At 71.1% G+C, this 11,549-nt stretch overlaps 4 protein-coding genes across 4 annotated transcripts; 1 reads left to right on the top strand and 3 right to left on the bottom strand.

Annotated features, from left to right (window-relative positions):
- Window positions 1-1,016: 1,016 nt before the first annotated feature.
- On the bottom strand, window positions 1,017-2,125 carry LYSMD1 (LysM domain containing 1). Its single transcript, XM_082780716.1, has 3 exons — window positions 1,970-2,125; window positions 1,458-1,723; window positions 1,017-1,359 (listed from the first exon to the last, which is right to left on the bottom strand). The coding sequence occupies exons 1-3, from the start codon at window positions 2,069-2,071 to the stop codon at window positions 1,233-1,235; spliced, it is 495 nt and encodes a 164-aa protein (XP_082636842.1). The 5' UTR covers window positions 2,072-2,125; the 3' UTR covers window positions 1,017-1,232.
- A 356-nt stretch (window positions 2,126-2,481) lies between these two features.
- On the top strand, window positions 2,482-4,378 carry LOC309888404 (sodium channel modifier 1-like). Its single transcript, XM_082780703.1, has 8 exons — window positions 2,482-2,567; window positions 2,909-2,979; window positions 3,057-3,145; window positions 3,292-3,389; window positions 3,461-3,555; window positions 3,663-3,796; window positions 3,888-4,026; window positions 4,094-4,378. The coding sequence occupies exons 1-8, from the start codon at window positions 2,517-2,519 to the stop codon at window positions 4,191-4,193; spliced, it is 777 nt and encodes a 258-aa protein (XP_082636829.1). The 5' UTR covers window positions 2,482-2,516; the 3' UTR covers window positions 4,194-4,378.
- A 144-nt stretch (window positions 4,379-4,522) lies between these two features.
- On the bottom strand, window positions 4,523-8,802 carry TMOD4 (tropomodulin 4). Its single transcript, XM_082780702.1, has 10 exons — window positions 8,638-8,802; window positions 7,955-8,098; window positions 7,715-7,871; window positions 7,201-7,323; window positions 6,848-6,937; window positions 6,556-6,686; window positions 6,072-6,179; window positions 5,743-5,886; window positions 5,509-5,653; window positions 4,523-5,401 (listed from the first exon to the last, which is right to left on the bottom strand). Exons 2-10 carry the CDS (start codon window positions 8,075-8,077, stop codon window positions 5,379-5,381), a joined length of 1,044 nt encoding a protein of 347 aa, XP_082636828.1. The 5' UTR covers window positions 8,078-8,098; window positions 8,638-8,802; the 3' UTR covers window positions 4,523-5,378.
- Window positions 8,803-9,218: 416 nt separating this feature from the next.
- On the bottom strand, window positions 9,219-11,461 carry VPS72 (vacuolar protein sorting 72 homolog). The gene is made up of 6 exons (XM_082780691.1): window positions 11,310-11,461; window positions 11,068-11,220; window positions 10,634-10,745; window positions 10,348-10,527; window positions 10,118-10,259; window positions 9,219-9,864 (listed from the first exon to the last, which is right to left on the bottom strand). The coding sequence occupies exons 1-6, from the start codon at window positions 11,424-11,426 to the stop codon at window positions 9,474-9,476; spliced, it is 1,095 nt and encodes a 364-aa protein (XP_082636817.1). The 5' UTR covers window positions 11,427-11,461; the 3' UTR covers window positions 9,219-9,473.
- Window positions 11,462-11,549: the final 88 nt, after the last annotated feature.

Here is an 11,549-nt window from a genome sequence, read left to right as displayed (position 1 = left end):
GCGGCTCCGCCCCGGAACGGGCCGGGACCGGCCGGGACCCTGAGCGGGGGCCGGGGGCGGGAAGTGACCGGGGGGGTGGGGGGGGGCTGCATGGGGCGGGGGGGGCCGGGGCGCGGCCACGCGGGGCCACGCGTGTCACCCCCCCACGGGGAGGACCCGGGCGGGGCCGGGATTTGGGGGATTTGCGGTTTCCGGGCGGGGCGGGGGGGGGGGGGGGGAAGCGCCGTGACACCGCCGTGGCTTTGCCCCCCCCCCCGTCGGCCCTATAGATAGGCGCTAATCCCGTTAATGAGCTGATCCCCGGGAGCCCACGCGCGCGCGCACGTGGCACCGTGGACGCGCGTGTCCGCGGGCGGCCGAAACCTCCGCCCTGCGCTGCCGGGGGGGGGGGTCGCGGGTGGGGGGGGGTTGGGATCGCGTCCGTCTGCCCGCCCCTGGATCCACGCGTGGGTACCCCCCTTGGGGGGACTGGGAGCTCACTGGGAGAACTGGGCCCCCCCGCTGCCACCCGGGCTCCGCGTCCTCCGGCCCCCCCGGGGATGTGAAGGGACCGGGGGACCCCGCCGGGGGGTTGGGGGGGGGGTGGGGGCGGTGGTCCCGCGGCCCCCGGGGCGCGGGCGCGCGGCGACATCTGGCGGCACCGCGCGGCGTGGCGGGGGCGGCACCGCGGTCCCGGGGGGGGGAACACAGAGGGGACAGCGGCCGTAGGGGGGTGCTCTGGTCCCCAGGGTGCTGCTCGTGTCCCCAGAGGGGTGGCGGCACCCCCAGGGTGCTCCCCGCGTCCCCAGGGCTGTCACGGTGTCCCCGCGGTGTCCCCACGGTGTCCCTGCGGTGTCGCGAGCAGGCGGGGCGGGTGCCAGCGCTCCGTTTTATTTACAGGTCCTCAGGGGAGGGAAAAGGGGGCGACCGACCCCATCCCCATCGGGGTCCAGGCACTGACACGGGGAGGCTGGGGGGCTCCCACCCCCCCCAACCCCCCCCCCAAAAAAAAAAAAAAAACAACAAAAAAAACCACCACGAGGGCAAAACCATACAAATAAATAGGATCGGAGGAACAGAGCCCGGCTGCTGACTCCTGTCCCGGTGCCTCGCGGTGTCCCCAGGCGGGGGCCGGCTCCCACCGGCAGCGTTTGGGTTTCCCCAAAGCGGGGCCAGGACCCCCGCAGGAGATGGCGAGGGGCCGCCGCCCGCCGGCTCCCCGCGGGTCCCGTCCCCGGTTCCCGGTCCCGGTGTCACAGCGTGAAGATCTCGTCCTCGGCGTCTCGGAGCGCGGCCGCCCGCGGCGTCCTGGTGAGGGGCCGGGGGCCGAGCCGGGGGCCCCCGCTCTCCGGGCGCGGGGTGCCCTCGGCCTCGGCCGCGCTGCGGGGGGACACGGAGGGGAAGGGGGGGGGGCGGTGAGGGGCAGCCCCGCGGCCGGCGCCCCCCCGAGCGCCCCGGGCCGGGCCGGCCGCGCTCACCCGGTGCTGGCGGCGCGGAGCCGCTGAGCCGCCGCCGCCGCCGCCTTGGAGCGCCCGATGTCGGCGTCCAGCTGCCGCAGGAAGTCGGCGGCCGAGAGCTCGTGGCGGGACGGGGCGGGGGGCCCGGGGTCCGCCGGTGCCCCCCCCCCCGCCTCCTCCTGCTCCTCCTCGCGGCGGAGCCCCCCCGGTGCCGGGATGAGCAGCGTGGGCTTGAGGAAGATGGGGTCCGAGGCGTAGAGGCGGTTGGCGCGCAGGATCTGCTCCGGCTGCCGGGGACAGGGACGGGGCCAGGTGGGGACGGGAACGGGAAGGGACGGGTGGGGACCGGGGACAGGGACGGGACCGGGAGGGGACGAGGGGGGCCGGGGACAAGAACGGGACCGGGACCGGGACACGGAGGGGCCGCGGGGCGGGCCGCGGTGGGACGGGGACAGGGCCGGGGGTGGCCGGGGCCGGGCGCGGTGCCCGGTCCCGGGGGCTCATCCCGGTGCCGGCCCGGCCCCGCCGCTCACCGTGACCCCGTAGCGCAGCGCCAGCCCCGGCAGCGTGTCCCCGGGCTCCAGCCGGTGCTCCCGGCCGCCCGCCGCCCCCCGCGCCGGGGGGGGCCCCGCCATGGCGGGCGGCCCCGCTCAGCCCCGGCCCGGCGCGGGGGCGCCACCGCCCCGCCCCGCTCCCGGTAAGGCCCGGCCGCCCGCGCGGAGGCCTCTGGGACTCGTAGTCCTCTGGAGCCGGGGCCCCGCCGCTCCTTCGGGTCCCCGCGGCGCTCCCCGCGCTCCCGGTCCCCGGGGACTGCTCGCTCCCTCCCAGCCCCCGCCCCGCCGCGGTCTCTGCTCCCCTTTTCCCCGGGGGGCTCCGTGCTCCTGCCCGGCGGCGAGGTGCGCAGAACTACAACTCCCGTCATGTCGCGGTGCCCAGCCGAGCCGCGGGCCGCTCCCGCCCCGCCCCCTTAAGCTCCCCATTGGCTCCCTCCCGCCCGCGCGCGGTCCGCCGGGAAAAGCGACCCGGAAGCGGGGAGGGGGCGGTCCCCATGGTAACGGGGCGGCGGCGCAGGGGGCCGCCATGTCCTTCAAGCGGGACGGCGACGAGCCCGGGCAGCTGGCGGCGCTGCAGGTGGGGCCCCGCGACACCCCCACCCCCCCGGACCCCGATCTCCCCGGACCCGGGCTCCCCCTGCCCGGGTTTGCCCCGTGTCCCCCGCCCCTCGGTGTCCCCCCTGCCCCCCCCCTGCCCTGCCCGGACCCCCCGGGATTTCTTTGCTCCCCCCTCCCCGCCTGCAGCGCTCCCGGTTCCCGGTCTCCGCCCTCCTGGTCCCGCCTCGCAGGGGGTGGTGGGGCTGGCGGGGGGGCTGCTCCGTGCCACGACCCCCCCCGAGGTCCGGGGAGGCCCCGGGTGCCCGTTTGGGGGGGGGGGGGCAGGGCCGGGCACTATCGCGGCCTCTCGCTCCCTCGCAGAAGCGGCGCGTGGCGGAGCTGCTGGCCAGCTACATCCCCGAGGAGGAGGCGCTGCTGCTGCGGAGCGGGAGGTGAGCGGGACCCCCCCGGGGACACGGGGCGGCTCGGGGGGCTGCAGGGCGCTGACGGCGCCTCCTCCCTGCTACAGGTACGCCTGCACCGTGTGTGCCCACCGGCCCGTCTTCGACACGCTGGAGGTGCTGGCGGTGCACCGGGCTGGCAGGAAGCACCTGGGCAGTGAGTGCGGGGCCGGGGGGGCTGGCGCTGGGCGGGGCGTGCCGTGAACGTCCACCTGCCTTCCCTTCCCTTCCCTTCCCTTCCCTTCCCTTCCCTTCCCTTCCCTTCCCTTCCCTTCCCTTCCCTTCCCTTCCCTTCCCTTCCAGGCCTGCAGCGCTGCTACGGCAGTGAGCGCTGGCGGGAGGACACGGCGCAGGAGCAGCGGCACCAGGAGCTGGTGCGGGTGGAGGCGGCGGGCACGCAGGTGGGTGCGCTGTCCTCTCCCCTTCCCTGGTACCCAATGGGGCCTTCCTGAGCTCTGCACCCTCTCCCCAGGGCTCCCCAGCCCCTTTGCTGGCCCGGACGAGGAGGATTGCCCAGAGTGCCCTGCTGAAGGCTGCTCCCTACAACAGCTGCTGCCGGAGGACAGGGTGAGGGCTGCAGCTTTGCTGCTGGGGCGTAGGGAAAGCTCCGGCCTGCTCCCAGCTGCCCACCTGGGGTGGCTGTGCCCTCTAGGCCTGACCCCATCCCCTTACAGGGCAGCTGGAAGTGGCACACGAGGGGCGAGGACCCAGCCGGGGCCGAGCACCGCCCAGGCTCCCTCTCAGGACAGGGACGCCGTGGAGGCCACCCCTGCAGCCCTGCTGCCAGGGCAGCGCAGCCGGCAGCCAGGTGAGAGCAAACTGCGGCAGGACGGCGCGCCTGGGCGCTTTCTGTCCTTTCTGTGGGTGTCACCATCCTGCGCCCCTCTCTGCTCTCCCAGGTGGGCTGAAGGCAGCTTCCACCCACGCCGGGCAAGGCAGAAAAGGGAAAGCAGCAGCAGCATCCTCACAGCCGAGTCAGCCCGAAGCCCTCAGCCCCGCGAGGCGCCAGGCGCTGGAGCAATACCTGCAGCTGCGGAGGTGAGTTGGGCCCTGCTGACGGGGAGCCCCCAGCGAGCCCCCCCTCACCCCGTCTGCCCATCCCCAGCGCCGGCTGGATCCAGGATCGCTCTGGCAAGTGGGTGAAGGATGAGAACGCTGAATTTGACTCTGATGAGGATGAGCCACCTGCACTGCTGCCAGCCTGAGGTTCCTGAGCCCCAGGACTGTCCCCGACCCTGCTGCGTGCCACAAGAACAGAGGCAGCTGGAGATGACGAAGGCGATCCAACCGCTGGGACAGGTCCCATACGTGGTGTGGCACTGGGGGTTCCCTCGCTCTTTGTTCCCACCTTTTTGGGTGTGCCTATCCTGGCCAGAGCACTGTGATCTCAGCTTGGATTTTGGCCCATTGCTGCCCGTCTCTTCCTGTCCCCAGCCCAAGTCACAATCGCTTTCCTGCCCAGGCACAGGTGCCTGCGGGTTGTGGCCTTTTGGGGTGGCGGCACGGGGCTTCCCCCTCCTCGTGGCCCCGCAGCTGTCCTGGCGCTTGGCAAAACACCCGGCCAGCTCACCTCCACCCTCGCCTCTGTTTCCCACCTCCCTTCTGCCTCTGGGGCCCGTGGGAGCTCCCACCTCAGGGCATCCCCTGTGCCCTGCCAGCACCCTGGGGAGAGCTCCCAGCGGGAGCACCCAGCGATGGGTTCCTTGGGCCCCAGGGCTGGATCCCGTCCCTGGGGAGGGCTCCTTGGCAGCGCTGCCTGGGGTGATGTTACACCTGGGCACTGGGATTTACCCGCTTGCTCAGCTCAGACCTATAAATAGCCATTGGGATGGGTGCCAGGGCCCTGGTGAGTGAACGCCCGAGCTGGGTGCAGGTCTGGGGGCTCTTCCCAGAGCCCTGCGGCCCCCATCCGCCCCATGGGCACCCGGTGCTGGCCCCTATGGGCCCCAGGTGCCCGGTTCTGTTCCACAAGGGCACCCAGCTCCCTGCTGAGGGGTGCCCCGCTCCCCCCTGGCACAGGGCCTGGCCCCGTAACCCGATCCCCGGGGTATAAATACCCCAACCCTGCAGCCCGTTGCTCCAGGAGGGAATCCAGGCATCCAGCTCGCCCCGTAACGAGCCCGGGATCAATGGCTCGAGGCTAACGGGGGCCTCTGGGTCTCGAGCCCTGAAAAAGGGGTCCTCCAGCAGCGTTACCCTCGCTCAGCCCGTCCCTGCAGATCCCCCCACGCACAAATCCTGCCCCCGTCCTTGTGGCCCTGTCCCAGGAGCAGCCTCACGCCCGGTGTCTCCGTAACCTTTATTTACAGCCGACCCAGCCCTGGGGAGCCCAAAGCGCGGCTCGGGGGCGAGCGGAACACCGGGGTCTGCAGGGCTGTGCTGGGAAGCGCTCAGGTTTTCTTCTGCTTGCGACCTGGGGACAGGGGAAGAAGTGGGTCAGGGCCAGGGCTGGGTGCCCCCCCAAACCCCATTCTTCCTCCCCGGCCTCATTCCTGCCCAGGGCAGCAGCGGGGCACTCACGGAGCTCGTTGTTGCGGGTGATGGCGATGGCAGCGCGGGCGCGGGGGCCCTGCTGCGTGAAGTGGTACCCGAAGCGCACCACGGAGGGGCACTGCTCCAGCATCGTCGCCATCTCCATCTCCACCGTGTCGCCCAGCCGCTGGCACTGCGGGGCGGGGACACGGTTGGGCCCAACTGGGCGCACTGGGCAAACTGGGCACACGCCCCAGGCCACCCGTGGGTGCCCGTCCCTACCTGGTTGTCCACCTTGAGCTCGCTCAGGGTGCTGTTCTGGTACATGGCCTTGATGATGCTCATCATGCCGGCGCTGGTGATGAAGTTGGACTCGATGTTGAGGCTCTGCAGCGTCTTGTTCTCCGTCAGCATCTCGGCCACCGCCTGCGGGAGCCTGGCATCACCTCGGGGTGTCACCCGGGGCTGGCTGCACCACCGGCACCTTGTGGGCCACCGGCGGGGGCAAGGCCAGCAAAAGCTCGCCTGGCTGGTGCCGGCTGGGAGCTGGGGGAAGGGGAGCGCATCTCTGGGGACGCGGGGACACGGAGGGTCACGGGGCTGGGACTCACAGTGGCCACGGGGTCGTTGCTGCGGGTTGCCACCAGGCTGAGCTTCTTGACGTGGGTGTTGGTTTTCATGGCCTCGCAGATGGCCTTCAGCGTGGAGATGGGAATGTCCTGCAGCGAGGGGACGGGGGCATCACCGAGGAGAGGGGAACATCCCCGGGATGATGCAGGGGGCACTGGGGGGGTGTGGATGTCTCCAAGGGCACAGGGGTACCCCTGAGTACTTGCAGGGTGTCATCAAAGGGTTATAAGTGGCACCAAGGGGCTGCAGGATGTCACTAGGGGGATGTGGCTGTCCTAGGATGAGGACCTGGGATGCCCCCGAGCCACTCGGGATGGGGACAAACACCCAGGGATGCCCCAAGGGCTGAGCACACCAGAGACACCCCAGGACCAGCACCCTGAGGACACCCCGGGGCACGGAGCAGTGCTTTGGGGACACCCCCAGGCCGCTGAGGCCAGCCACCCCCCAGGCCCGGCCCCTCGCCTTGATGTTGTTGAGGTTGACGTCCTCCAGCGCCCCGTCGTTGGCCTGGATCTGCCGCAGCGTCTCCTCCACGTTGGTGGGGTTTGGGGGCTCGTCCGGCACCGGCTTGTACGTGTCGGGCTTCACCACGCCTGCGGCACGCGTGCGTGCGGGGGAACGCGTGTGACGGACACGTGTGCAGGCACCCAGAGCCCCCTGCGTGCACACGGGGGTGGGGGCTCCCCGCTGAACCCAGGAGCGGGACCGCCTGCGGTGTGCCCCCGGCTGCCCCCGTCCCGCGGGGCGCACTCACTGTTGATGCCCTCGGTGTTGGAGATGGTCCCGCTGCAGATCGCGTCGTAGTACTGCTTGTTGCTCATCAGCGTGTACATGCCCAGGATGGCTGCGGGGGCACCCCTGGGGTCACCGCAAGCCACAGGGCCATCCCACAGCCCCCCCTCGTCCCCTCCCCAGCCAGCCACGGGTGGGCTGGGGGCCAGGCTGAAAGCCGAGCGCAGGGGCACGCTGCTGCTTTTAGCCGGGCCCTGGCAGGGGCCCAGCGGAGGGGGCAGGGGACACGGATGTGACACGGGGATGGGGCAGGGGCGACGCGTGGCCCCGCACGAGGGGTCGGTGCCGGGGGGTGGCCGCGTGCGCGGGACCCACCTGCGATGTCGCACATCTCGGCATCGGTGGCGTTGGCCAGCGCCTCCTCCAGCTCTGGCTCCAGCGTGATCTGCTCCTCGCGGGGAATCTCCCGCTTGGGGTTCTTGGGCACGAATGGCTTCCCTGCGCGGGGGGACGCGGGGCTGCACCCTGCACGGCCTGGCACGAGGCGGGGGGCAGCAGCCACAGGCTACGGGGGCTTGGTGGCCCGGTGCCGGGCTGGGGACAGGTAGAGGCAGCGCTGGGGGGATGTGGTGCTGCAGGGCAACGCGGCGGGGCCAGGGTGGTGGCGGTACTGGGGTGGCGGTACTGGGGCAGTAGTGGTGCTACCGGGGCGGTGGCGGTGCTGCGAGGTGGCCACGCTGGGGGTGACATTGCTGGGGGCAGCCATGCCCGGGGCTGGCGGGGGCCCAGCTCGCCCGGGACATCCGAGCCGCTGGCGAGGGCCATCCCGCCGAGCTAAATATACCTGGCGCTGCGGGGCCCTGTCCCCCGCGTCCCCCCAGCCCCGCACCTTTCTTCTCGCCGGTGAAGGGCACCAGGTCCTCGCGCTCGCCGGCCTCCAGCGCCTGTTTCTCCAGGTGCTGCAGCAGCGCCTCGCGATCCAGCGGCCCCGTCGGGCTCTTCTGCGTCTGGTCCCGCTGCCGCAGCCCCGCCGGCAGCAGCACGTTCTGGGGAGGCACCGGGGTGGCCGTGGGTGCGGGGGCCCTGCCCGGTGCCCCCCGCTCCGCCTCGGGCCGGGCCGCGGGCGCACCTCGGGGTCCATCTCCAGCAGCTCCATGTCGAGCTGCTCCAGTTCCTCGGCCGACAGCTCCTGCAGGATCTTGTCCTCGTCGATGTCCCGGTACTTCTCCAGCTCCTGCCGGTAGGACGTCATGGCTGGGGGCTGAGGGGCGGCCTGGAGGGGGATCGGGGGGGCTGAGCGGGAGGCTGCCAGGCCAGGGGAGCCCCCGTGCCGTGCCGAGCTCCCACCAGACACCCCACAGCCACGGGGCTGGGGCCTGCCTGGCTGGGGGGGGGGCACTGGGGCACCCCAGGGTGGGGTCCAGCCCAGCCATCACCACAGAGCTCTTGGGGAAACTGAGTCACGGCCCAGTGCTGGGGGCAGCTCCACAGCTCCCACCCCACCGACACCCCCCTTCTGCACCCAGTGCCTCCCCAGCCCCCAGGGAGCAAGCAGGGTTGCATGCTTGGGACGCGGGGCCCTGCACCCCCCTGAGGCGCCCCAGCGGATGAGGATTTACCCCCCGATGCGCAGGTCTGAGGCTGGGGGGGGGCACCCCGGGGGAGGCACCCGGTACCCACAGCAGGGACCTGCGCACTAAGACCCGCAGGAGAAAGCCGGGGGCACCCCTTGGTGTGGGGACCCTCAGGGCCCCCCGAGCTGGTGCCTTTAGGGGTGACCCCCCCCAACCCCAAGGACCCCCCCGGCCCTACCTGGCCGCTGGCTGGGGCTGCGGAGCCTGCCTGGGCTGTGCCCCGGTGCTGAGCCAAGGGCTCCGGCCGCGCAGGGCATGAGATCAGCGTTTTATTCTGCGAGCCGGCGGCGGGGAGGGGCGAGATCACATATCGCCGGCGTTATCGAGCCCTGCCAGTGCCCCGCAACGGCTCCACCCCAGCACTGGGTGGTGCAGGCCCCCCCCGGCCATCGGAGCCCCCGCGGGCTCAGCTGCGGGCTCCAAGCCCTGCCTGGGGGTGCAGGAAGGGGAGGTTTGGAGCTCACGAAGTGCTCTGGGGAGGGAGTTGGGGGGAACAGCCCCAGGCACTGCAGGGAGAGGCCAAACCGCGTGTCCTGGGGTCCTTGGAGCCACCCCACCACCCCCTTTTCCCCGCTGGATATGCTGAGTGCCCCTTAATGCCCCTTCCTCCTGAGCCTGGCCGGGGGCTCTGCTCCCCCGAGCTCCTCATTCAGCAGAGCCACGTTTGGGTGGGGTTGGGTGGGGGTTTGCACTTGTCTTCAGCAGGGACCGGGGGCTCCCACGGCCCCACACGCAGCACTGAGGTTCTACTTGTTTATTGTAGGGTCTCCCAGAAACCAAGGGGCTGCACACACTGTTTACTGTAGGGTCTTGCAGAATTGCAGGCACTGCTTGCGTAGCAGTGGAAGTGAGTGTCTGCACGCTTGGCTTTGTTGGATGCTTATTACTAGGATTTTTCTTTTTTTATTAAAAAAAAAAGTATAAAGTCGATAAATAAAGCAACAAACCATCGCCCACGTGAGCTGGGGCACAGCCAAGAACGATCCAGAGCCGTCTGCGTGCGGCCACGGGCCCTCAGGTGGCGGGGACGCTCTGCTTGATGATGATCTTCTGGCGGGTGGCGCGGACACCGGGGTCAGGGCCGGGGGGGGCGGCCCCCAGGGCGGCGGAGGCAGCGGCGCTGGGCAGCCCGTGTGCAGTGATGTACTTCTTGTAGGCCTCGCGGATGATTTTGAAAGCGCGGATGTTGGAGTAGGGGATGTCGGTGATGGGGTCACGGTAGACGGCCGGCTTGTGGGTGACGGGGCAGATCTCCCTCACCGGCAGCCGCGGCGGCTTCGCTTTGGGGAAGAAGCGCTCGAAGGTCTCGTCGTCGGTGAAGGAGATGAAGGTGCGGGAGCACTTCCCGGCAGAGGCTGGAGCCACAGCTGGGGCCGCTTCTGCCTGCTGCAGGTCTTGGTCCAACCTGGAAGGGCCAGAGTCAGCTCTGAGGAGACGCGTGAGGGGCCAGGGACACCCCGAGAGCTCCCACAAGAGGCAGCAGGAGCAGAACACGGGGCTGTGGGGCTCCGGAGCACTGCCCCAAACCCGTCTGCCTCCTGTTGTGGCAGAAAAGAACCCAGGGTGGAATAAAGGATGGGAACTTTGGACAGACGGGTCTGGTCCCATGCAGTGTCGGGGGGAACCCTCAGGACACCATCGAGGCGACCCCAACCTACCCCTCCACATCCACGTTCTCCTCCTTGCCCAGCTCCGTGATGAGGGGCATGGTGACGGACCAGTACCGGATGACAGGCCCCACACACTTCCTCTTCTTCTGGACCTGCTTCTTTTTGTCAGCCTCCAGACGCTCGTAGTTCTCTGTAAAAGCAAGGATGTGCCACGGGTGAGGCTCAGCACCCCGTTCGCACTCACAACCCCTCCCCGTGTCTCCTCGTGCCCTGCTTACCCAGGGAGCGGAGGTTGATCTCCTCCGTGATCTTGGCCTCTTCCAGCAGCTCCTCCTGTGTCAGGGGGCGGTCGTAGTTGGGGCCGCCCTTCTTGCGCTTGGACTGCACCTGACGCTCCTGGATGCGCAGGAAGGTTTGGCGCGTGTGCTCTGTTGTCGATTGCCGCATGTGCTTCCGGCCTGCAGCGGGGGGACGGAGCTCACCACGGGCCCCGACACGGCTCCCTGCAGCCGGGAGCACGTTTCCAGCCCTGGGGCACGCGCGTCCCAGCCTGTGTGCACTCACTGTCTGCCACTTCATCCTGAAGCTCCAGTGGGGCCGATTTCACCTCTCGGGCCTTCTGGGAGCTGCTGCTGGGGGCATCGGCCTTCTTGGGGCGAAGGCTCTTGAGGGGCTCCTACAGGGTCGGGCAGCGTGAGGAAGGGGAAAGGCCCGGCTTAGATGAGACCCCTTGGGGGGGCACCGTGCCGCATTCCCCAACCCACGGGGCGCGTCTCCTCCCTGCTGAGTCCCGGCTGTACCCCCTCGGGACACGGCTGCAGCCCCTCCCGGGGGGCCAGCGGCTGTTCGAGGGGGGCCCTGCACTGCACCCCCGGAGGCCCCCCCCCCGGTGCCCCCTCCCCCGGAGCCCCCCCTCCCCCGGTGCCGGTGCCCTCCCTCCCGGTGCCCCCCCCAGGTGCCCCCCTCCGGCCCTCACTCCCCCCCCGGCCCCCCCTCACCCGGTAGGCCTTGGTGATGATGCGGCGGCGCCTCTTGGGCTCGCTGTCGTCCTGGTCGCTGGCCGGCTCCTCGCCCTCGTCGATGTCGAAGTCGGAGTCCACCTCATCGTCGCTGTCCGACTGATCGCCCCGGTACTCGTCGTCGCCCGACTCCTGCGGGGACGGAGGGCCCGGGGCTGACACCGCGGCCTCCCCCCGGCCCCCCCCCCGCCCCGTCAGCCCCTTCCCGGCCCCCCCCGCACCTCGGTGAATCCTCCGTACGTGGTCTGGTAGAACTCGTCCTCCTCCTCGGCCTGCAGCAGCCCGGACAGGCGGTTCCCGGCCGTGCGGCGCGGGGCGCGGCCCTCGGCCAGGCTCATGGCGGCGGCGCCGTGACGTCACGGGGGGGCGGTGTGACGTCACGCCGCGCGCCGGCGGCTTCAGTTGCGGGGCCGCCTCCCTCCCTCCCCCCCCGCCTCTCCCCTCCGGGCGCATGCGCTGAG

The sequence above is a fragment of the Aythya marila genome, assembly GCF_965140915.1.
Source record: "Aythya marila genome assembly, chromosome: 29".
Classification (NCBI taxonomy): Eukaryota; Metazoa; Chordata; class Aves; order Anseriformes; family Anatidae; genus Aythya; species Aythya marila.
This window is presented reverse-complemented; position numbering and strand designations above follow the sequence as displayed.

What these genes read in the sequence shown, in the direction of transcription:
- LYSMD1 (XM_082780716.1), bottom strand. Translation starts at nt 2,071, where the DNA reads ATGGCGGGGCCCCCCCCGGCGCGGGGGGCGGCGGGCGGCCGGGAGCAC. An exon ending in CGCTGCGCTACGGGGTCACG is followed by an intron (nt 1,724 to 1,969) that starts GTGAGCGGCGGG and finishes TGTCCCCGGCAG; the next exon opens with CCGGAGCAGATCCTGCGCGC. An exon ending in CTCCGCGCCGCCAGCACCGG is followed by an intron (nt 1,360 to 1,457) that starts GTGAGCGCGGCC and finishes GTCCCCCCGCAG; the next exon opens with CGCGGCCGAGGCCGAGGGCA.
- LOC309888404 (XM_082780703.1), top strand. Translation starts at nt 2,517, where the DNA reads ATGTCCTTCAAGCGGGACGGCGACGAGCCCGGGCAGCTGGCGGCGCTG. An exon ending in TGGCAGGAAGCACCTGGGCA is followed by an intron (nt 3,146 to 3,291) that starts GTGAGTGCGGGG and finishes CTTCCCTTCCAG; the next exon opens with GCCTGCAGCGCTGCTACGGC. An exon ending in TGGAGGCGGCGGGCACGCAG is followed by an intron (nt 3,390 to 3,460) that starts GTGGGTGCGCTG and finishes CCCTCTCCCCAG; the next exon opens with GGCTCCCCAGCCCCTTTGCT.
- TMOD4 (XM_082780702.1), bottom strand. Translation starts at nt 8,077, where the DNA reads ATGACGTCCTACCGGCAGGAGCTGGAGAAGTACCGGGACATCGACGAG. An exon ending in CTTCACCGGCGAGAAGAAAG is followed by an intron (nt 7,324 to 7,714) that starts GTGCGGGGCTGG and finishes CCCCCCGCGCAG; the next exon opens with GGAAGCCATTCGTGCCCAAG. An exon ending in CAACACCGAGGGCATCAACA is followed by an intron (nt 6,687 to 6,847) that starts GTGAGTGCGCCC and finishes CGCGTGCCGCAG; the next exon opens with GCGTGGTGAAGCCCGACACG.
- VPS72 (XM_082780691.1), bottom strand. Translation starts at nt 11,426, where the DNA reads ATGAGCCTGGCCGAGGGCCGCGCCCCGCGCCGCACGGCCGGGAACCGC. An exon ending in TCAGGATGAAGTGGCAGACA is followed by an intron (nt 10,528 to 10,633) that starts GTGAGTGCACAC and finishes CCCCCGCTGCAG; the next exon opens with GCCGGAAGCACATGCGGCAA. An exon ending in GAGAACGTGGATGTGGAGGG is followed by an intron (nt 9,865 to 10,117) that starts GTAGGTTGGGGT and finishes TGGCCCTTCCAG; the next exon opens with GTTGGACCAAGACCTGCAGC.